This window comes from Urocitellus parryii, chromosome 7 (assembly GCF_045843805.1).
Source record: "Urocitellus parryii isolate mUroPar1 chromosome 7, mUroPar1.hap1, whole genome shotgun sequence".
NCBI classification, from domain to species: Eukaryota; Metazoa; Chordata; class Mammalia; order Rodentia; family Sciuridae; genus Urocitellus; species Urocitellus parryii.
In genome coordinates, this window is record NC_135537.1 from 150,036,747 (window position 1) to 150,056,459 (window position 19,713).

At 33.0% G+C, this 19,713-nt stretch overlaps 1 protein-coding gene across 1 annotated transcript in view; it reads right to left on the reverse strand.

Annotated features, from left to right (window-relative positions):
* The window catches only part of Brip1 (BRCA1 interacting DNA helicase 1), a 146,183-nt gene that overhangs the window by 102,179 nt on the left and 24,291 nt on the right, over nt 1-19,713 (reverse strand). The window contains exon 8 of the mRNA XM_077801069.1: nt 3,160-3,450. Within this exon, the coding sequence (XP_077657195.1) occupies nt 3,160-3,450 (291 nt within the window). The remainder of the gene's footprint in view (nt 1-3,159; nt 3,451-19,713) is intronic.

The following is a 19,713-nucleotide window of genomic DNA, read 5'->3' on the forward strand; positions in this document are numbered from 1 at the left end:
ATTGCTAGAAACAGAGTAAACCATAAAAGGTTTATAACCTACAAAGAAGACAAGACACTCTCAAAGACTAGTACTAGAAGTACTAGAAGACTAATACTTCCAAAGTTTTATATTCAGCCATGCTCAGAGAAAGTACCTGCTACTTCTCCAAAGTATTAAAAATAATTAGGAGGAAAGACCTCTCCTGACTATATTTATTTAGTTCATTTTTACATTATTTTTCATTTACTTTGTCTAACATCTACTACTCTTTTTTTCCCCTTTATACTGTGTCAACTTCCCCATACTTTAACAACTCCTTCAGTTTTATTTCTAGTGTAAACAAAATAGCAGTGTGGGGGGGCTGGGGTTGTGGCTCAGTGGTATGAGGCCCTGGGTTCGATCCACAGCACCACATAAAAATAAATAAATAAAATAAAGGTATTGGGTCCAACTACAACTAAAAAATTAATTAATTAATTGATTGATTGATTAAAAAAATAGCAGTGCGGTAGGTGTTAAAGAACCTGAGTTCTGGTTCCTCCTTTCTTGGTAATTACTTGTGTGACTGAGCATACTTTAGGGCCCATTTGTCTCATGCGACTAAGCATCAAAAGAGTAGTGGTATCAGATTTTAAACATTCCTTTTGACTCAGTGACTATACCATCTCTGAGTTCCTTCCAGCTCTAAAATTCTGTGATTTGAGGATCCAGAGATACATGGAGATGTGCCAATTATCATTCATACCAAGTCTGGTATGAATGATACCATTTTAAAAATTGAATGTTCACCATTTCTAATTCCAATTGTCTTTCAGACAATTCCAAAGTTATCTTTGTACAAAATGGTCACTAAGATACCTTGGAAATCTATGATTATGAACTGATAAGGCTACATTTTAATAAAAAACAGATATTCTATATCTAAGATATTATTTTATAATTCTCATTTCTGGTTCTAGTTAAAATCATTTTTTCTAACTGAAATAAAAATTAATCTTTAATAGACAAGTGCATAATTTTCCAGTATGAAGGCGCTTTAATAAAACAGTGAACAAAAACACATGCGCCTTCTGATCAAGCCAAAAAATCAGAAAGTTTATACTTCGAGGGCACTTAGAAAGAGCCCTGTGCAGGCTGATAGCAAAACCAGAAAAGCTCATCCATTTTAGCAGTGTAACACAACCCTAAGGGGAGTTTGTCAATTGAAGCGTTATCACACTTTAAACTCTCTTCACTCAAACTGTCAGTTATCTATCATTTCGCTTTGGTGATTCAGCCATAGTAAATACAGACACCTATGGTGACTTTGTAATTGGCCCCCATTACAATACCAAATTACTCTGAGGACTTGGGAACAAGAAAAAGAATGTTCACTATGCCTATGAGGTAGCATTCTGAGGCAGAATTAGGTCAAGGCAAACTGTAAGCAGGTATTTTCAATTATTCATATCACTAATATTCAAAAACAAAATACTTGTTGAAGACAAACTAAAGGTCAACAAAAAACTCTAAACTTTTTATTTTTACATGTTTCAAACTTGAGTGAATATCCATCAAAAACAAAACCAGCACTACAGTATTCTAGAACATTATAAGACTTTATCTTGAAATTATAATCTTAAACTTTTTAATGACTTTTTCCAAGGTATTTTATAACACATGTATTTGTTCATAAAAGAAGAATTTTCTCAGTAATGAGTTTAAAAAAATTTTTTGAATAACAATGCTAATGAATTTTCTTGTATAGAATACATAGCCAAAAAAGTACTCAGGTCACTGAGAAATTCAACAGATCAGGTACCAATTATAGAAAGATGTCTACTTAACAATGAAGGTCATGAACAATGTTTTCTTTATTTATATTTTTTAACATTTGCCTTTTTAATATTTTCATCTCTCTTCCAAGAGAACTTTTAAAATATATATAGTAAAAAGATGTCACAATTCCTTAGTTAGAAAGAATGTACATGGAAATAAATATAACTTTAGGATTTCAAATAATGGTTTTGATACAATAATCCTATATTTTCTTTCTGGCTCCAAATATGTCACTGGAGTTCCTTACAACTAATATTTTATAATCTCACAATCTTTGAATATCTATTAAGGTATATTTTGAATAGCTCTAAATAAATCAAATTCTCATTTGATTAAAAAAAAAAGCATTGGAGAAAGAAAAGCATAAGACAAAATAATTTACTCACACTATATAGTAGGCAGTGACCTACCATATCATATAGTGTGAGGGCTGTAGCTGATAGTCTTTTGTGTAAATCAACTCCAATAAAATAGTAGTGAGAGACAAAACAATTTTCAAAATAAATTACAATATCATTGTTCATTTCATATACTGGTTCAATAATGATTTCTGAGTATAATTTCATTACTTACAACTTCAATTTTAGAGTAAATTAGTTATATTAGAACACAGACTCCCAAAATAATATTACCTCAAAGAATATTTTAAAATCATGTCTTTAATTACCCAATATTCTAATTTCCTGGAAAATTTCAAAAGCATTTATGAAATCTTCTAAGTCAATAGTCTAATATAATTTTTAAAAGAGAAGTTTGAGCAAATTAGAATTAGGAAACAGGAATAATCATATTTTACATTCAATTAAAATTCTTTTCTAAATTTTTTCTAAGAAATAGCCTAAATAAACATCTTCTCTTTAGGTTTTTTGACATGTAAAACATAATAATTAGATCTAAGTACAATAAATCATTTAGACTTTTTTATCTTTTCGTCTGACATCATCCACATATATTTTTGGTAGAGGAATTTAGAAATGATTATGTCTGACTCCAATGGAAATTAATTTCACGGAATTAAATATATGCAAGCTTTAGAACCAAAATCTATAATTCTAAACTTGAAGAAAATTTTCTTATGGTAAAACTATTTTTCAAAAAATATTAACACTGGGGCTAGAGTTGTGGTGGGGCACTTTCCTGACACATGTGAGGTACTAGGTTTGATCTTCAGTATTGCATAAAAAATAAATAAACAAAATAAAGGTATATGCCATCTTCAACTAAAAAACAAAAAATACTAGCAATTTAATTTGATTTGCATAAGTTATTTGATTATCACTAGAAAAGTACATATAAAATACATTAAGTAATTTGAATCTGTTCAGCCTTATTGTTTCTCTAAAACAAAATTTTACTCACATTTTTTCCATCCAGAAATTCCATGCACTTTTCTTTTCTGTTGAAGTTACCAATGACTTCAGGATGGACACAAGTATGATCCCTGCTGGAAAGAATGGTCATTGGCACCCATGAATATGCTGTCCTCCGGAGCTCTTTAGTAATCTGAGCGATCTGCTTGTGTGTGCGTGTCCCAAAATATATTTTGGGTCTCTTGAATTTCCCCCCTTGATCCTTCTTAATGGTATTTGAAGACTCTTGACTGTTTCCTTGTTTTGCAGAACAACAGCACTTAGAACACTGGCCAGGAGGCTGTAGTGAAGGAAAGAAATGGTAACTAATGTCTGGACTACCATATAAAATGTTTTTTTTTTTTTTTTTTTTTTTTTAATTTTTTTTTTTGATATTTATTTTTCAGTTCTCAGCGGACACAACATCTTTGTTTTGTATGTGGTGCTGAGGATCGAACCCGGGCCGCACGCATGCCAGGCAAGCGCGCTACCGCTTGAGCCACATCCCCAGCCCCATATAAAATGTTATCAAGCCTCTCATGTAAACAGAACCAATGATGAATCACAATTGTTAAAAAGGAAATTTCAAGATATTACAATATCTAAAACTTGCCATTAAATAAACAATTACAAATTTCATTTCAAATTAGTCCTCTTTCAAAAGTTTCTAACATATCACTCTAACTCTGTAATTCCAACTGTTTTAAGTATATTTTAACTCTTCTCTTTCATAAGTTATAAAAATTATATGACAATGAAGAAGATAATTTTAATTTTTGCTTAGGTTTCATATGAACTTGTGATTATAATTTAGAATTCATAGTTTTGCTCATAGCATAGCTCACTAAAATATTTTATATTACACCAATGTTTTTAAAAGCACTTTAAATATAGTTTACAAAAGAACAGAAATATCAAGTTAAATCTCAAGTACCACTAAAAAATGAGTAAATAAAATTCTTCTCCAGCAAAGGTATTAAATAAATGCAAAATACTAACATTTAACAATAAAAGCAGTTTGCTTATGTGAAAAAAGTATACCTGAAAATCCAATTACCTGTCAAGGAATGCAAATCCATCAGTAAAAATTATTATATAGAGTATTATAGGGCAAAGCTCTTCCTGGACAATTTCACTTATAATTCAGTTTCATCAGGGAAATAGTTATGTAAATGTCTCCTAAAATACACCACATATAACAAGGAATAAAGTCTGATATTTACCTGATATTTATCTCATTTCCAAATTGTAGAAAAAGTTTAATGCTATATATTAGAATTATCGGGTTCTTAATAACTCCTCCCTTTAAAGCCTCAATTATCACACCAAAGGAAAGAGAATGAAGTTTCATTTAAGAGAAATACTGTGAAAATGGCCACTGATAGGGAAGGAAAAAAAAGGCAAACAGCACACTACCTTTAAAAAAAAAAAAAAAAAAAAAAAACTTGTACTGGAAAGTTTTCATTTAGTAGAACAAACACTCTACTTACTGAAGTTCTTAGGGTTTTTTTTTTTTAATTGTAATCAGTAAGAGTAGTCTTCATGAACAAATACTAAGTCATAGTATGTTACACCACAATACTGGGGATCAAGCTGTCTTTTAGCCTCAACTCAGTGGAAAAGCAAGTTCAAGTTACTCCCAGTCTCACTCAACCTTGTCCGCCATTAAATATTACAATACATGATAGAATGGATGTAAATGTGACCCTTCTGGAGCTGTCACTCACTAGGATAAAAGGTTCACTGATGTGCCAAATAAACAGTCAGTCAAAGCAGATAAAGTTACAGCCATGCTGGAATTGTTACACTGCCTTCTTAGGTTGCTAGTAAAGCAGATTTCATTACAGAGTGCTGCCACATTAAATAGCCAGTTCCAAATATCCTGCCTTCTATATTGAATAATTACTTATTCACTGAAAGGATAAAAAGAAGAGTTATGAATGGGGCTCTTGTCAACAGTGAAGCAGGAAACAGCTGACGTGTGGTTTATGTTACATATGTTGCAATATCCAACAACTTAGAGAAAATGGAATGCAAATCATATCATATTTTCAGTGAATTCTTTTGTGGTCTTTGCAATGAGCACATTAATTAATTAATATATTAAACAATTAAGGTTAACTCCAGGTAGAGAATTAGTTTACTTTTTCATACCTTCAATCTTTTTTTATTCAGTTTTACTATTTTTCTTCCTTGTGATACTGTTAAATTCACTTCAATATTAAAATACTAGGGCCTAATACATCAATAATTTTGTGCTATATGGATACATTATCCTCAGGCATCTAAGTAATCCAATAAGATGGTTGCTTCTCAGGGCTCAGAAAACCTACTTTTGATGTAACACTTTACAACATTAACTCCACTTAGTTTACCACCTACACCTTTTAATTCTGACCAAATATTCAGACAATATAGAAACAACTAAACCAACTCCCCATCACTAATAGTTTAGATATAACTTACAAATCTTCATAAACATTCTTTTGCATAACTTTTTTCTATTAAAAAGGGATGTTTCCAGAAGCAGTGGCGCATACCTATAATCCCAGCACCTTGGGAGGCTGAGACAGAAGTATCACAGGTTCAAAACCAGCCTCAGCAAAAGTAAGGTGCTAAGCAACTCAGTAAATCTGTCTCTAAATAAAATACAAAAAAAGGGATGGACACATGGCTCAGTGGTAGAGTGCCTCTGAGTTCAAACCCCGGTACAAAAAAAAAAGGATGTAACTACATAGTTTTATAACTTTCTACTTTGTATTCAAACTTTTAAATTTTTAAAATAGTGAATTTGCTAATGAATACTATGCTTATCTTAAAATGTCATGCTAATAGCTGTACCAACAAAAATAAAAGATGGTGAATAAGTTTCAGAAAACTTTTACCACTAGTGGGGCTTTATTTAGGTACATCAAATTGATTTTTTTAACCCATAATTCAGAAAAATTTAAACCATGCTTAATTTTATACTGAATAGGTATTTGTTTGGTTTTTAAGTTGTAAAGTGATCTGAAGTCATTGTACCATTTATGAATTTGAGGTAGAGTCCTTAAAAAATGGTAGTTAGGCAAGTAGAGTATAAGATGGAAATTTAAAAAGAAAGCTGATTCTTACTGTTTGTAATATTAAAGAGGAATTATTTCTTCAGAAATGATCTTCTATTAAAATTTCCATCTACATGATTTGAAGAAGCTGAGGATGTAGCTTAGCAGTAACAGAGCACTGGCTTAGCACGTGCAAGGCCCTGGATTGATTCCCAGCACTGAAAACAACTTATTTAGCTAATTAAAAATAAAAGAGTTGGTATAATCTTATTTGCAAATGGAAAAACTGAATGTGGCAGTCAAAAAGAGGCTTCAACATTTATATAATAACAAAGGTAATTACTTATATCAAAATTAGCAACTTTCAATACTTTAAGAAAACAAGAGATCGGATCTTGATGATGGCAACAAGAGATCAGACTATGCCCCTTTCTCTGAAACCCTTTGACCTAGGAGGCTTGAAACAATGAGACGACTAAAATTAAAAAATTTTACACCTCTCACTAAGTAGCTCTCCTGCTAACAAATAATCAGGTCTATCTTTCAGAAGGATGTTTTCTCCTTTTCCTTTCACTCCTTAAATTTTAAAATTAGGAAACTGGATAATAAATTTAAAAGCATTCACTCTCATCCAAAATATCTGAAGGTCAAAAGGTAAAACACATAGGCTCCCCCACACCTGTGAATTCTAAGACATAAAAGTGATTATGATAAGTGGCAGAATCAAACTCTTTAAGAGATGGCTTCTTTTCCACAGCTAAAAATTGTCCAGAGTCCTCTTACTTCAACAAAAGGCAAGAAAACTTAACATAAGTAACAATAAAAATGTCAACATTTAAAAAGAAATACAAGCTACATGTGTGACCATGACAGCTGCAGTGTTTCCATACTCAGAAGTCAATCATTCAGAAATATTTTTTAAGTTTACAATAGCCAAAAATGTTCTTAGAAAGTCAGCAACCAAGGACTTTTAGAAAACTTTCCATGTATTTAATAATTTCCATTTCTTCTCTTGCCCTATTACATAAAGACATTCTACATTCTTTTAAAGGGTGAATGATTAGAAGATTTGATCTTGAATGAATGGCCAACTGCTGAATCCTTGTCACCATTCCTTTCACAAAGTTATAATTGGAAAAATAGTAAGATATGACAATGTCAATTTCTAAAGTTTCCTAATGCGTTTCTAAACTTTCCCCTGTCCTCCCAAAAAGCAGTATACCTAAATACTTGAAAACTAAATAAGCATAGTGATTAATATTTTTAGAAAAGGAAAATGATAAGGAATAGAAACTAAGTTCATTGCCAAAGAAGTTATTGTGCTAATCTGTACATTGGGGAGTCTCTAAAAGGCCACTATGAATTGAGTTCAAAAAGCAGGCACAAAAGGGTATAGTTAATATAAAAAATAAATATATAGAGATGGGGTTGTGGCTCAGTGGTAGAGCACTTGCCTACCATGTCTGAGGCACTGGGATCAATTCTCAGCACCATGTATAAATAAATGAACAAAATAAAGGTCCATCAACAACTAAAAACAATTTTTTTAAATAAGTATATAAAGAAGTATAAAGGGGGACTGGGGTTGTGGCTCAGCGGTAGAGTGCTCACATAGCACATGCAAGATGCTGGATTCGATCTCAGCACCACATAAAAATAAATAAAATAAAGGTATTGTGTCCAACAATAACTAAAAAATATTTTAAAAAGAAAGAAAGAAGTAAAAAGGAAGAGACTTTAAAAAACTGATTTGTACAAAACAAAGGGAAAACTAAGTCAATAAAACAGTAACATTTTTCTATAAACTTCTATATGTACATGTTTGTCCTTCCAGCCATACTGCAAAGTCCTTAAGGACAGAAACTTTATATCTTATACTCTTTATTAAACTCATTCATTGAGCATGGTGTTCTGTACATAAGTATAACTTAAATTTTTTAATTGGTAAACTATTACTAAATGTCTAAACCAACTACTACACTCATACACATTTTTTAAAAAACTAATAGATGTGGGGCTGGAGTTGTAGCTCAATGGTAGAGCACTCACCTCACATGTGGAAGGCACTGGTTTTAATCCTCAGCACCACATAAAAATAAAATAAAGGTATTGTGTCCATCTACAACCAAAAACATATTTTAAAAAAGAAACTTATAGACGTTTAAATGGTGTTCTAATTCGAAGTACTGTGTCAAAAAACAACTTCAAAATCAAAAGCTTCTTTTTGAAATAACAATTTATTATTTTTCAAAGCCAAAAAGAAAAATCCATTTATAACAACATTTGAGCCACTGTAGCTGACAAACATATATGGTGATATGTTGGTTATTAATGATAATTACTTTTATTGGGGCTGTCCGTGTACTAAGCACTTTATGTATACTATGTCATTTCAATAATCCATTCATTCAGGAAACATTAGAATCCCTGATATATCAAGCCAAATAGAAGACAATAATAAGGGTCACCTCATCTCACTGACATGAAGAGTTTCTCTCGTTAATTGTCTACAAAGTATAGTTTGGGAAGTTTATTAATACTGGTTTCAGTCATGAGTTAAAGGAATTATTTGAAGTTAGTTCTAAGTGCATTACTTTCTGAATGCAATTATAAATATCCCTAAGGGAAAACTATAAACTTCAATTCATAAAAACTATTTAACTTAATATTTTTTGATGTTTAAATCAAATATTTTCTAACAAGATCCATACTATGATCCACAAGGGAAAACAAAAACTTTCAACTCAGAGACTCTTCAGAGCATGAATCAGCAAACCTTTTTCGTAAAGGTACAGACAGTAAACATTTTTGGCTTTTGGGCTACATGGTCACTGTTCTTATATAGGTAATATATTTTATTGTCCAAATGTAGGAAAGGGTTTATTTTTCTTTTCTTTTTTTTTGGGGGGGGGGTGGAGTGGGGTGGGGAGTAAGGGGATAGGGTGGAGTGAATTGAACCAGGAATTAAACTCAGCAGCACTCAACCACTGAGCCACATTCCCAGCCCTTTTTTGTATTTTATTAAGACACAGGGTCTCCCTGAGTTGCTTGGGCTCACTAAGTTGCTGAGGCTTGTTTGAACTCATGATCCCCCTGTCTCAGCCTCCCAAACTGCTGGGATTACAGGCGTGTGCCACCACACCCACCAGGAAAGGATTTCTTAAGACAATAAACCAATAAGCCAAAAGCTTATATAAGCTACTGAAAATACAACCTCATTAAAACATAAAGCTTCTCTTTAAAAACATATTCTTACCAAAAAAGAGAGAGAGAGAGAGAGAGAGAGAGAGAAAGAAAAAGGTATCTTCTTTCAAAAAAAAAAATGATGAAAAGAAGGCAGACTGAGAGAAGGTATTTGTAATGCACATAAACAACTGACGATCAGTATCTATAACATACAAAGAATTCCAACAAATATGTTTTTAAAAGACAAACTTAACAGATAACTAAGAACAAGCAGATTACAAAAGACAAATGTTGAAAGGTAAACAAACACCTAAAAAGATGTGTAACCTAATGTTAAACCTCATCAATTAAGAAAATGCTAATTGAAACAATAATTTTCATTTCATATCTGATGTTGGAAAGGCATGAAACAACTCTCACATACTGCTATATAAACTGGCATATCCAGTTTGAAGAAAAAAATTGATGATGTAGTGAAATCAATGATACATTTACCCTTTGACCCAGCATAACACTATCAAGTGCACATGCTAGAGACACATGCACATTAAAACAGATTAAGAATATTAATTATCCCATTGTTTTAATAGTGAGATAAACATGCTAAATGTATCTACAAAAGAATGGACAAATAAATTGTATGAGTTTCATCAATGGAAAACTACATGTATATAAAAAAACATGAGCAAGAATTATATGCATCAATATAAATTACAATGTTGGGCAGGGTGAGTATGACTTGAATTTAATTCTCCCATAAAGTTCCAAATAAATTGATGATAGGAATAAATGTATAAAACCTTCAAAAAGACAATCTGGAATCACCACTATGGTAGATAATCCTTGGAGCTAATAACTGTACTTCAAAAATGCTAGAAGTGCTGCAAAAGAACATAATATGGCAAACACATTCTGGTTTCTCCTCAGATGCTTAAAAGTCCAGCAGACAGCTTTCATATTAACCCCTCCTCACCCAAAGTGTTCAATCCATTAGGAAACAGGTTCTTAAATCAGGGTCCATGGATTGTTACAGAGGGTTTGAGATCATCCAGAAACCATGACACAATTTTGTGTGCATTTCTAGAAAGTGAATTCATAACTATTATCAGATGCTCAAAGCAGATTGTGACTGATCTGGTAAGGGTATTTATTCCAGAATTTATGTCTGATTTTATAATGAGAATCAAATGGAAACAGCATTTTCTTTACAACTATGTTGGCTAAGATACATTCTTTCTTGTAAAAGAATAAACAAAGTGATAGTCAAAGAAGATAATTTCATAAAGATTCATACACTGTTTTTAAACACATTTCTATTTTGTGCTTGTTAATTACCTAATATTAACATAAGGCTAAAATACTTGGATTATTCACTAATATATACTTTTCTTTTTCACAGATCAAAAAAGTAATCTAAAGAATTCTTCAAGTTGCCACAAAACATAATTTGTACTGAAGCTGAAATTTATAATCTTTGCTTTAACAGGATCATTTTTATCTACTTTTTAACTAAACAAAATATTACCCTTTTTTCTTTTGGAAAGTCATGCACAGAAAGAGCTACTGGTAAAAGGCCAAAGAACACTGAATTATACAATCTTTGAGGCAAAAAAAGGTTTACTGTTAACTTTATCAATCTTTTGCAGTTGTCCAAGCCATCAAAACAGGTACTGAATGCCCGTTGTGCAAAATCTCACATAAGCACACACACTCTAGCAAGATAGCAAAAGTGACATAACTATACCTTTTCAACTATTCTTTTTTCAAAAAATTCAAACGGCAATAGTACTCTATTGCCAGTTTCATGATTAGACTGCACAAAGCAGCTGTTTATCCACTCACAGCAACCAGCAGGTGAACCTGATTCAATATTTATCACAGGCTTTCACAGATCACTGCTAACCAAGCAAACGTTTTAATTAAGCTGGAACTTGCTTCAAAGAGCTCATTCAAGATGTCAATCAGCAGGTAAGGGATCAGATACAGTGTCAGGTGAGAGTGTGTAATACAAATCCACAACTTTCTTCATCCCATCGCTGTAAATTAGCCTGCTCTAAAGTTCAGACTCTGATTGTAACAGACTGCCAGTCTCCTGGAATGTGTAACTGAAGTCACTCATATTCTATTGTGAAGGTTGTAAGCAATATGTTAAACTGCAATGGGCTAGCACATTAAGACAGATCCTTTTCACGGTTGTTTTTTGATACCATAAGTGTTTGTTACCCTACTCTCCACTTACTGTTTACTTTCTTGCCTAGTGTAAATGGGAATTCCTTAACACAGTTACTGCAGTTTCTGAAAAGTCCATGTTTCAGTAGAATTAATCAAGAAAGATCCAAAGTGGGATAATTTTTATCTAAATTTATATTAGAACAATTTTATGCAATAAGAATTCTCAGTTTAACAAGTATATCACAAAGATGACGAAGCAATAATACAGCAAAAATTCTCCTGATCTAACAGCACTTTACAGACACGATTATAGCAAGAAATCTTAAAAGTAGTGATGAATCACACTAAGTTCATGATAAATACCTTGGGTGTTGAAAAAAAAGATGGCAGAGCACTGGTAATCCCAACTACTCCTGAGAATAAGGCAGGAGGACCACAAATTTGAGGCCAGCCTGGGTGACTTAGTAAGACCTTGTCTCCCAAAAAAAAAAAAAAAAAGTTTTTTACAGAGCTGAAGATATAGCTCAGAGGTTAAGTACCCCTAGATCCCAATGCCCAGTACAGTATAAAAGAAAAACAGAAGGAAAAATGAAGACCCCAAGGAGAAAAGGAGGATGGGAAGGCATCCTTCTTTACAGAGAAATCCTGGCTAAAGATTGTAAATGGAATGATACATTTCTTTAAAAATAAATAAATAATTTACCATTTCAGTTCTCATATAAAAACTGATTCAGGCAAGCTACAAAAAATAGATACTAAAATCACTGTGTGAAAAGTTGTTGGGGAAAAGAATATTCACATGTCTCAAATTGTCACCCCAGAGATTACACATTAATTATCAAAGGAAAATGTACCTTTACAAAGGAAAGACCTGGTTATTACCACTTTAGCCTAGCAGCCAAATTTAGCATGAATAAGACAAACTGGTATCATATGCCTCTTGATGTAAAATAAAACACATCTATGTTCCCAGCTTGGTTATTAAATCAAAGCAACCAGGTTTGGGGTTGTAGATCAGAGGTAGAGCACTTCCCTTATATACGAGAGGTCCTGGGTTCAATCCCCAGAACTACAATAAATAAAAATCAAACATGAATCAGAAAGAACCTGGAAAAAGAGAAACTGGTAAAAAGACCTATATGTATTATTTAGTTGGTGAAAATTAATCCAACTGTATACTTGTCATATGTGCACTTGTATATATTTCAAAAAGGCTTGTTGAAAATCCTTGGGATTATAGGTGATTTTTATTTTCTTCTTTATAGTATTTTGATATTTTTCAAATGTTCTCAATGAACTTGTTAAATGAGAAAACAATACTATTCATTCAAGTTATTTTCCACATATTGACAAAATGCTATTAACAAAACTTATACAAAATAGTTTTGCTTTTTTATACGCATTGCAAATTAGATGTTGTCATGAACATACAAGCTCCTAACCCAGTGTCACCCAGTGGAATTTTCTCCAGTGATGGGATGTTCAATATCTGCATTATTTACTATACTTGCCATTAGCCACATGGGGCCATTGAGCACTTGAAATATGATTAGTGCACCTAAGTAAGTGAATTTTAATTTTAATTAATTGAAATAAATAGCCACAGTTGTCATCTAGTCTGGCTTTCCTGCAAATGAGCATAAACCACTGGCTCAAAATATTTGTGAAACCAATCAGAAGAGATGTCTCTGATGACTCATGCCATTTTGTTAAAATAATGGACTGATTAAAAAAAATTCACTCCTTTAATAGGCTGGAGATGTAGTTCAGTGGTAGAGTACTTGCCTAGCACACAAAAGGCCCTAGGATTAATCCTTGGCACTGAGAAAAAAAAAAAAGAAAAAGAAAAAGAAATTCACTCCCTTAAAACAGCAAGGATGCAAGACTTAACCTATCACAAAAAAAGTGTGCCTGCTAAATTAGCAGAGTCCAGCAGTGTTATTCTATCTTTGGCCGCCTTAATCCTGTAACAGCTGTGTCATTAGCTGTTAATCAGTCTCTTTCTGAGGCAATAACACCAAAACAGTGATATGTAATCAGCATTATATACTTGTTCTGGTGTCAAATTTTAATCAGCAATGACTTTGGCAAACTCATTAATGAATTTCTACACTGCTTTGTGATCAGCAGATGTCTTATCACCACAAATCTTTAAAATTTTAATGTATCTTTTCTTAAAGTTTTACAACCAGCCTGTTTAATATTCACAGTTCCCTTCAAGTTCCAATTTGTGATGATAGATCTTTGCTTCTTTCACAATCAGCATGCCTTTGAGTGGCAGGTGTTCACTGTGATTCTGACAGATCTACTCTTTCAATTCATGATCAAGATCTTTATTTTAGCTTTATGCAATGTTTTTTCTATTTTTCATTAACTTCTGTTTACCACTTTCAGCATGGAACTTTAATCATTTCTTCAAGTCATGTGATGGTCATTCCAACACGATACTCTTGTGAAAGACATTTCACACACTATTGTCTAGTTTCTCTACTTGACATTCTGGTGATTTAAAAAAAAAAAAAAAAAAAAAAAGAAGCAGCAGCAGCATTTAAGTTTATCACCTATTGCGTAACAGTTTATCACTGTTACGAAAACGGGTATTTTCAGGCCTTTAAAAAAAATAATATCCTTATACAGAAAGCAGAGAATAAATAAACAAACAAACAAAAACCACATAGGTCTTGGCCCCACGTGGGACATCAAGAGGAATCTGCCATTGGTGAGTCCAACATGCATACATTCCATTTTACTATCCTTTGAAGGCTAGTTTGGGGGGGAATCTGGGAATGAATGTGTAACATATAACATAAAGGAAGCTAGGAGGGAATATTTTTTCCCCTGGAGACACTGAATAAATTATGAGTTGTGTATCCACATTTTGACTGCAACCTGTTTTATGAGATATTTGTATGTATTTTCCAATTTTTTCTATAATTCTGTAATTTTGAGTGTCAATTTTTTTAAGACAGGGGTTCACTAAGTTGCCCAGACTACCCTCAACTTGCAACCCTTGAGCCTCAGCCTCCCAAATTGCTGGGATTATAGGTATGCATCACTGAGTCCAGTGAGTGTCAAAATTTTTAAACATTGAACAATAAATTTATAAATCTTGAACTTACCAGATAATTGGTCAATGAACAAAGTAGGTTTCTAAGGTAAAGTTATCTTTCCGTACCCAGTACACATAAATAAAAAGCTTCTACGTGACAACTATAGATTCTACTATCAGTAAATATATACACTCATGTCAGCTGGATTGCTATATATATTTCATTAAGTGTACCTACATATCAAAAATCTAATTATCAGTCAGGTGCAATGGCACACACCTGTAATCCTAGCAACTTGGGAGGGCTGAGGCAGGAGGATTACAAGCCTGGACAACTTGGTGAGATTCTTTCTCCAAAATATTTTTTTAAAGGGATGGGTATTTAACTCAATGGTAGAGCATTTACCTATGCGCAAGGGCTTGGGTTCAATCACTAGAGAAAAGAAAAGAAAAAGGAAAAGAAGGAAGCAATTGTCAACATTCTCTAAAATATTCTCCAAGATCCCTAAGTATGATAATGAGATTAGACATTTTTGAGAATGATTCTATTTCCACTACAGAAAACACTATTATGTTTTCTACAAGTTCTCAAAAATTGTAATTACTGGAGCTGAAGAAACTCATTCAAACAACTGCTCATTCATCTACCATCCTACCCTTTGGTAAATGTGCAGATAAGGCAGAGTTCCCCACAAACTTCTGGCCTCACTAAGATTAAAACAGAACAGAACAAGGATTGGCAAACTTTTTCTTCTAAAGGGCAAAAAGTAAATGGGTTCTATCACAACTACTCAAATCTACTGCCACAAATAATATCTAAATGAAAGTAAACTGTGTGTCCACCCCCCAAAACAACTTCTTTATAAAAATAGGCAGCAGGCTATAATGGTCCTAAGGGTAGTAGTTTGAAAACTACTGGCATAGAAAAAAAAAAAAAAGATCACATCAAAAAGTATGCATCAAAATAGACAAGTTAAAACTTGAATTTTAAAAGCCTTTACTATAAAAATGATATATTAGTTGAAAAATGAGTTATAACTATTATCCAAATTTTGTAAGAACAAAGTATATTTGTAATGTATGTTAAGTAGCAAAATGAAGACACAAATTGGAGTGAATATACTTTATATAGAAAGATATGAAAAAATGTGCTCTATAAGTATAATATGAATTGTAATACATTCCGCTGTCATATATAAAAAAATGTGAAATAAAAAAAGGAAAAAAATAGCAAAATGACTGCAAGTTTTGCCAACTTAGTATTACATAAACACCTTTACATAAGCCCCTTAGCAAGGCTACTTTGAACCTCTTCCTGCCAAGACATGAACCCCACTCCCTGAATCTGGGTTTAGCTATGGGATTTGCTTTTGGTGACTGGAACATTAGTAAACTTGAGATGGAGATTCAAAAGACATTTGCACTTTAAGGTTTGTTTTCCTGCTACTCTTGGAACCACCACATAGATAAGCTAGTATTAGCTTGCTGGATGATGAGCTTTACTGGTATCTCAAAGTCTCAATCAAACTAACAGTCAATTCCCTAAAGCAGGGCTGCCTTCCTGATCTGTAGCTAACTGCAGCACATAAGCAGAACAAATGAGATCATCCATAAGAAACACCCAGGGGCTGGGGATGTGGCTCAAGTGGTAGCGCGCTCGCCTGGCATGCATGCGGCCCGGGTTCGATCCTCAGCACCACATACAAACAAAGATGTTGTGTCTGCCAAAAACTGAAAAATAAATATTAAAAAAAAAAAAAAGAAACACCCAGCTAAGTAAGGCAAGCCTAAATTGCTGACCCCCCAACTAGTAAGCCAAATTACTGGATGTTTTGTTACACAGCAATGGATAACTATTTGTGTGTGTGTGTGTGTGCGCACACGTGCGTGCAAATATGTGAAAATAGAGAGCAGGCAAAATAATAGAGGCTGATACCAAGGGGGTAATTGAATTAAGATTAATGGTAAAAACTTAACTATATATTTTGATGATATCCAAATTTTCTCTAAGAAAAAAACACCATGCCTGTGATCCCAGTGACTACAGGCCAAGCCAAGAGGATAGTAAGTTTGAGACTAGTCTGGTAAACTGTGGAGAACTTGTTTCAAAATTAAAAAATAAAAAAAAGGTATAGGGGGGACTGGGGTGGTGGCTCAGTGGTAGAGCGCTGGCCTAGCATGCGTGGGGCACTAGATTTGATCGCCGACACCACATAAAAATAAACCAATAAAATAAAGGTAAAAAAAATCCTACATAAAAAAGCGGGGGGGACTAGGGATGTGGCTCAAGTGGTAGCGCACTTGCCTAGCATGCATGAAGCACTGGGTTCGATTCTCAGCACCACGTAAAAATAAGTATATTGTGTCCACCTAAAACTAAAAAATAAATATTAAAAAAAAAAGGGATAGAGATGTAGCTCAGTGGTAGACAGACCCCAGATTCAATATTCAGTACAGGGACATACACATATATACACACACACAAACACATACACACACAAAAAAAAAGATAACACTTTTGTGTTCAGAAAAAAATCAATGTCATTAAAAAATATAAAAATAAGTTCAACATCAAAAAAAATTTTTTCATTATTCCCACTAAATACTGAGTGTCCAAAAATATGGACATTCTTGACTTAATGTATGTGAATGGTTGCACAGATTTTAAGTTCTAATTAACAGTTTAGGAACGAAGAGTTACAAGTGGGTAGACAACTAAAGAAATGACAAAACAACTATTAGCTCCAGAAAAAAATAAATCTTGGTTTGGGGAAAGAACTATAACCAGATGTGAACGATATGTTAACAGAATAATGCTTATAAAATAATGTAAACACCAAATATTGGGAGTCTAAGGGGGAGAAAGGTAGATAGTAGGAAGGCAATAGAAAACATCTCTAAAACCAAAAATTCAAGACAAAAGCAGAATAAGAATGTTATTTTCAAAAAAGAGATAAATAACAGACAAAAAAAATATGATGATTGAAAATCACTAACTTCAGATAGTGGGAGGTGGTAAAGAACAGAAGTCGGGCAGGGTTCTGTTGCTTTTATGTTTGAAGCCATGTAGAACTACATACATATATATTTTGGAAAAAAATTATAACTTACAGAGAAAAAAGTCTAGGATTCAATCCAAACATAAATAACAACTTAGAATATAAAAAGAGCAAAAATAAATCCTATAAATAACAAAGCTAAATGCAAAACAATAAAATAATTATGAAAAATAAAATGTATGTTGTAAACTTATAAAAAAAGGATTTTAAAAGATCCTCATGAGTTTGTATTGTTTACTTCTAGGAAGCAGAAGGGGAAATGGAAACAATCTCTCTTCTATCATAGATTGACTGACTACTTACGATATTTTAATGGCATATGTATTGAATAATAAAATTTATTTTTTTATTAATTTTGCTTTTTTCATTATCAGCTAACAATAACAAAAATTCCCAACCTTTTTCTCCCTTTTCCTTCATTTATCCATGAACTTATATTCATTCAATTTTAGAACTTTATTCAAATCATTTTTTCACCATTTACCTGCAGTATGACCATGGTCAAATCATCTTATTTCTTTTGACTTCAATTTTCTTACCTACAAGATGATACTAATATATCTGCTCTATTTTCCTCACAGTGCTGATATAAACAACAAATGAGAGAACATATAAATTATTTGGCACAAATAGAGATGTCAAAAATCTGTCATCATAATATTATTATTAACTTTAAGAAATATAGGTTACTATTTTAAAGAGACTGAAATATAATGTTTCAAAAATTTTGCTCCCTTGAATAATTATACTTCAACTATTATATTACTTAACAACTTGCCCCAATGGTAGCTACAAAACACAAATGTTGTTTCTAATCTTTTGTTTATATTAAGCATCAACTTACCTTTTAGTCCCTAAATCATTGTTCAGTCTTTTATTTCTGTATGTGAATATATTTAAAATGTACTGCAGAAGAAAGTTTAAAAAAAAATTTAACCATATTTCATATTACCTCAAGTATATGGATCTGAGAAAAAATTATAAGTTACAATTAGGGGTGAACTGTGCATTTCCCTAACTTAGACCATTCTTGATTTTTTTTGGGGGGGGCGGGGTGGGTACCAGGGATTGAACTCAGGGGCACCAGACCATTGAGTCACATCCCCAGCCCTATTTTGTATTTTATTTAGAGACAGGGTCTCACTGAGTTGCTTAGCACCTTGCCATTACTGAGGATGGCTTTAAACTCATGATCTTCCTGCTACAGCCTCCCTAACCACTGGGATTATAGGCATGCACCACAATGCCCAGCTAGTCCATGCTTTATTTATTCAACAAATATGTGTATCCCTACAAAGTTCAGGCCTTGTGTTAGATGCTGATTATAAAAATGTGAGAGAGGCATAACACATATCCTTAAGGACAGCCTGGCAATAAAGCAAACAAAACAAAATAGTTAAACCTACAGGGCTGGGGATGTGGCTCAAGCAGTAGCGCGCTTGCCTGGCATGCGTGCGGCCCTGGTTCGATCCTCAGCACCACATACCAACAAAGATGTTGTGTCCGCCGAGAACTAGAAAATAAATATTTAAAAAATTCTCTCTCTCTCTCTCTCTCTCTCTCTCTCTCCTCTCTCACTCTCTCTTTAAAAAAAAAAAAAAAAACCTACAGATAAATATAATTGCAAACTTTGTTAAGTATTGTAAAAAGTGTTGAGTGTTGGGAGACTGAAAGAAGAAATATCTTGAAAATTATCCACATATATAGATATGACCTGTAACAATATAAAAATGAACTTTCACCCAAAGGTCATCTGAAAGAATTTATCCAGAGGTAGAATATTAGGGTAAATGAAAGGACCCTAGAGCCAGTCTGCTTGTGGGTTGTTTTTTTTTTTTTTTAACATTTTTTAGTTGTCAATGGGTCTTTTTTATTTTTATATATTTATTTATATGCGGTAAAGGATTGAACCCAGGGCCTCATGCTTGCCAGGCAAGCGCTCTACCACTGAGCTACAACTTCAGTCTCAGAACTGCTTGTGTTTTAATCCAGCCTCTACTCATCAGCTTTGTGATGTGAACAAATTACTTAAATACTCTGTGCCTGAATTTTCT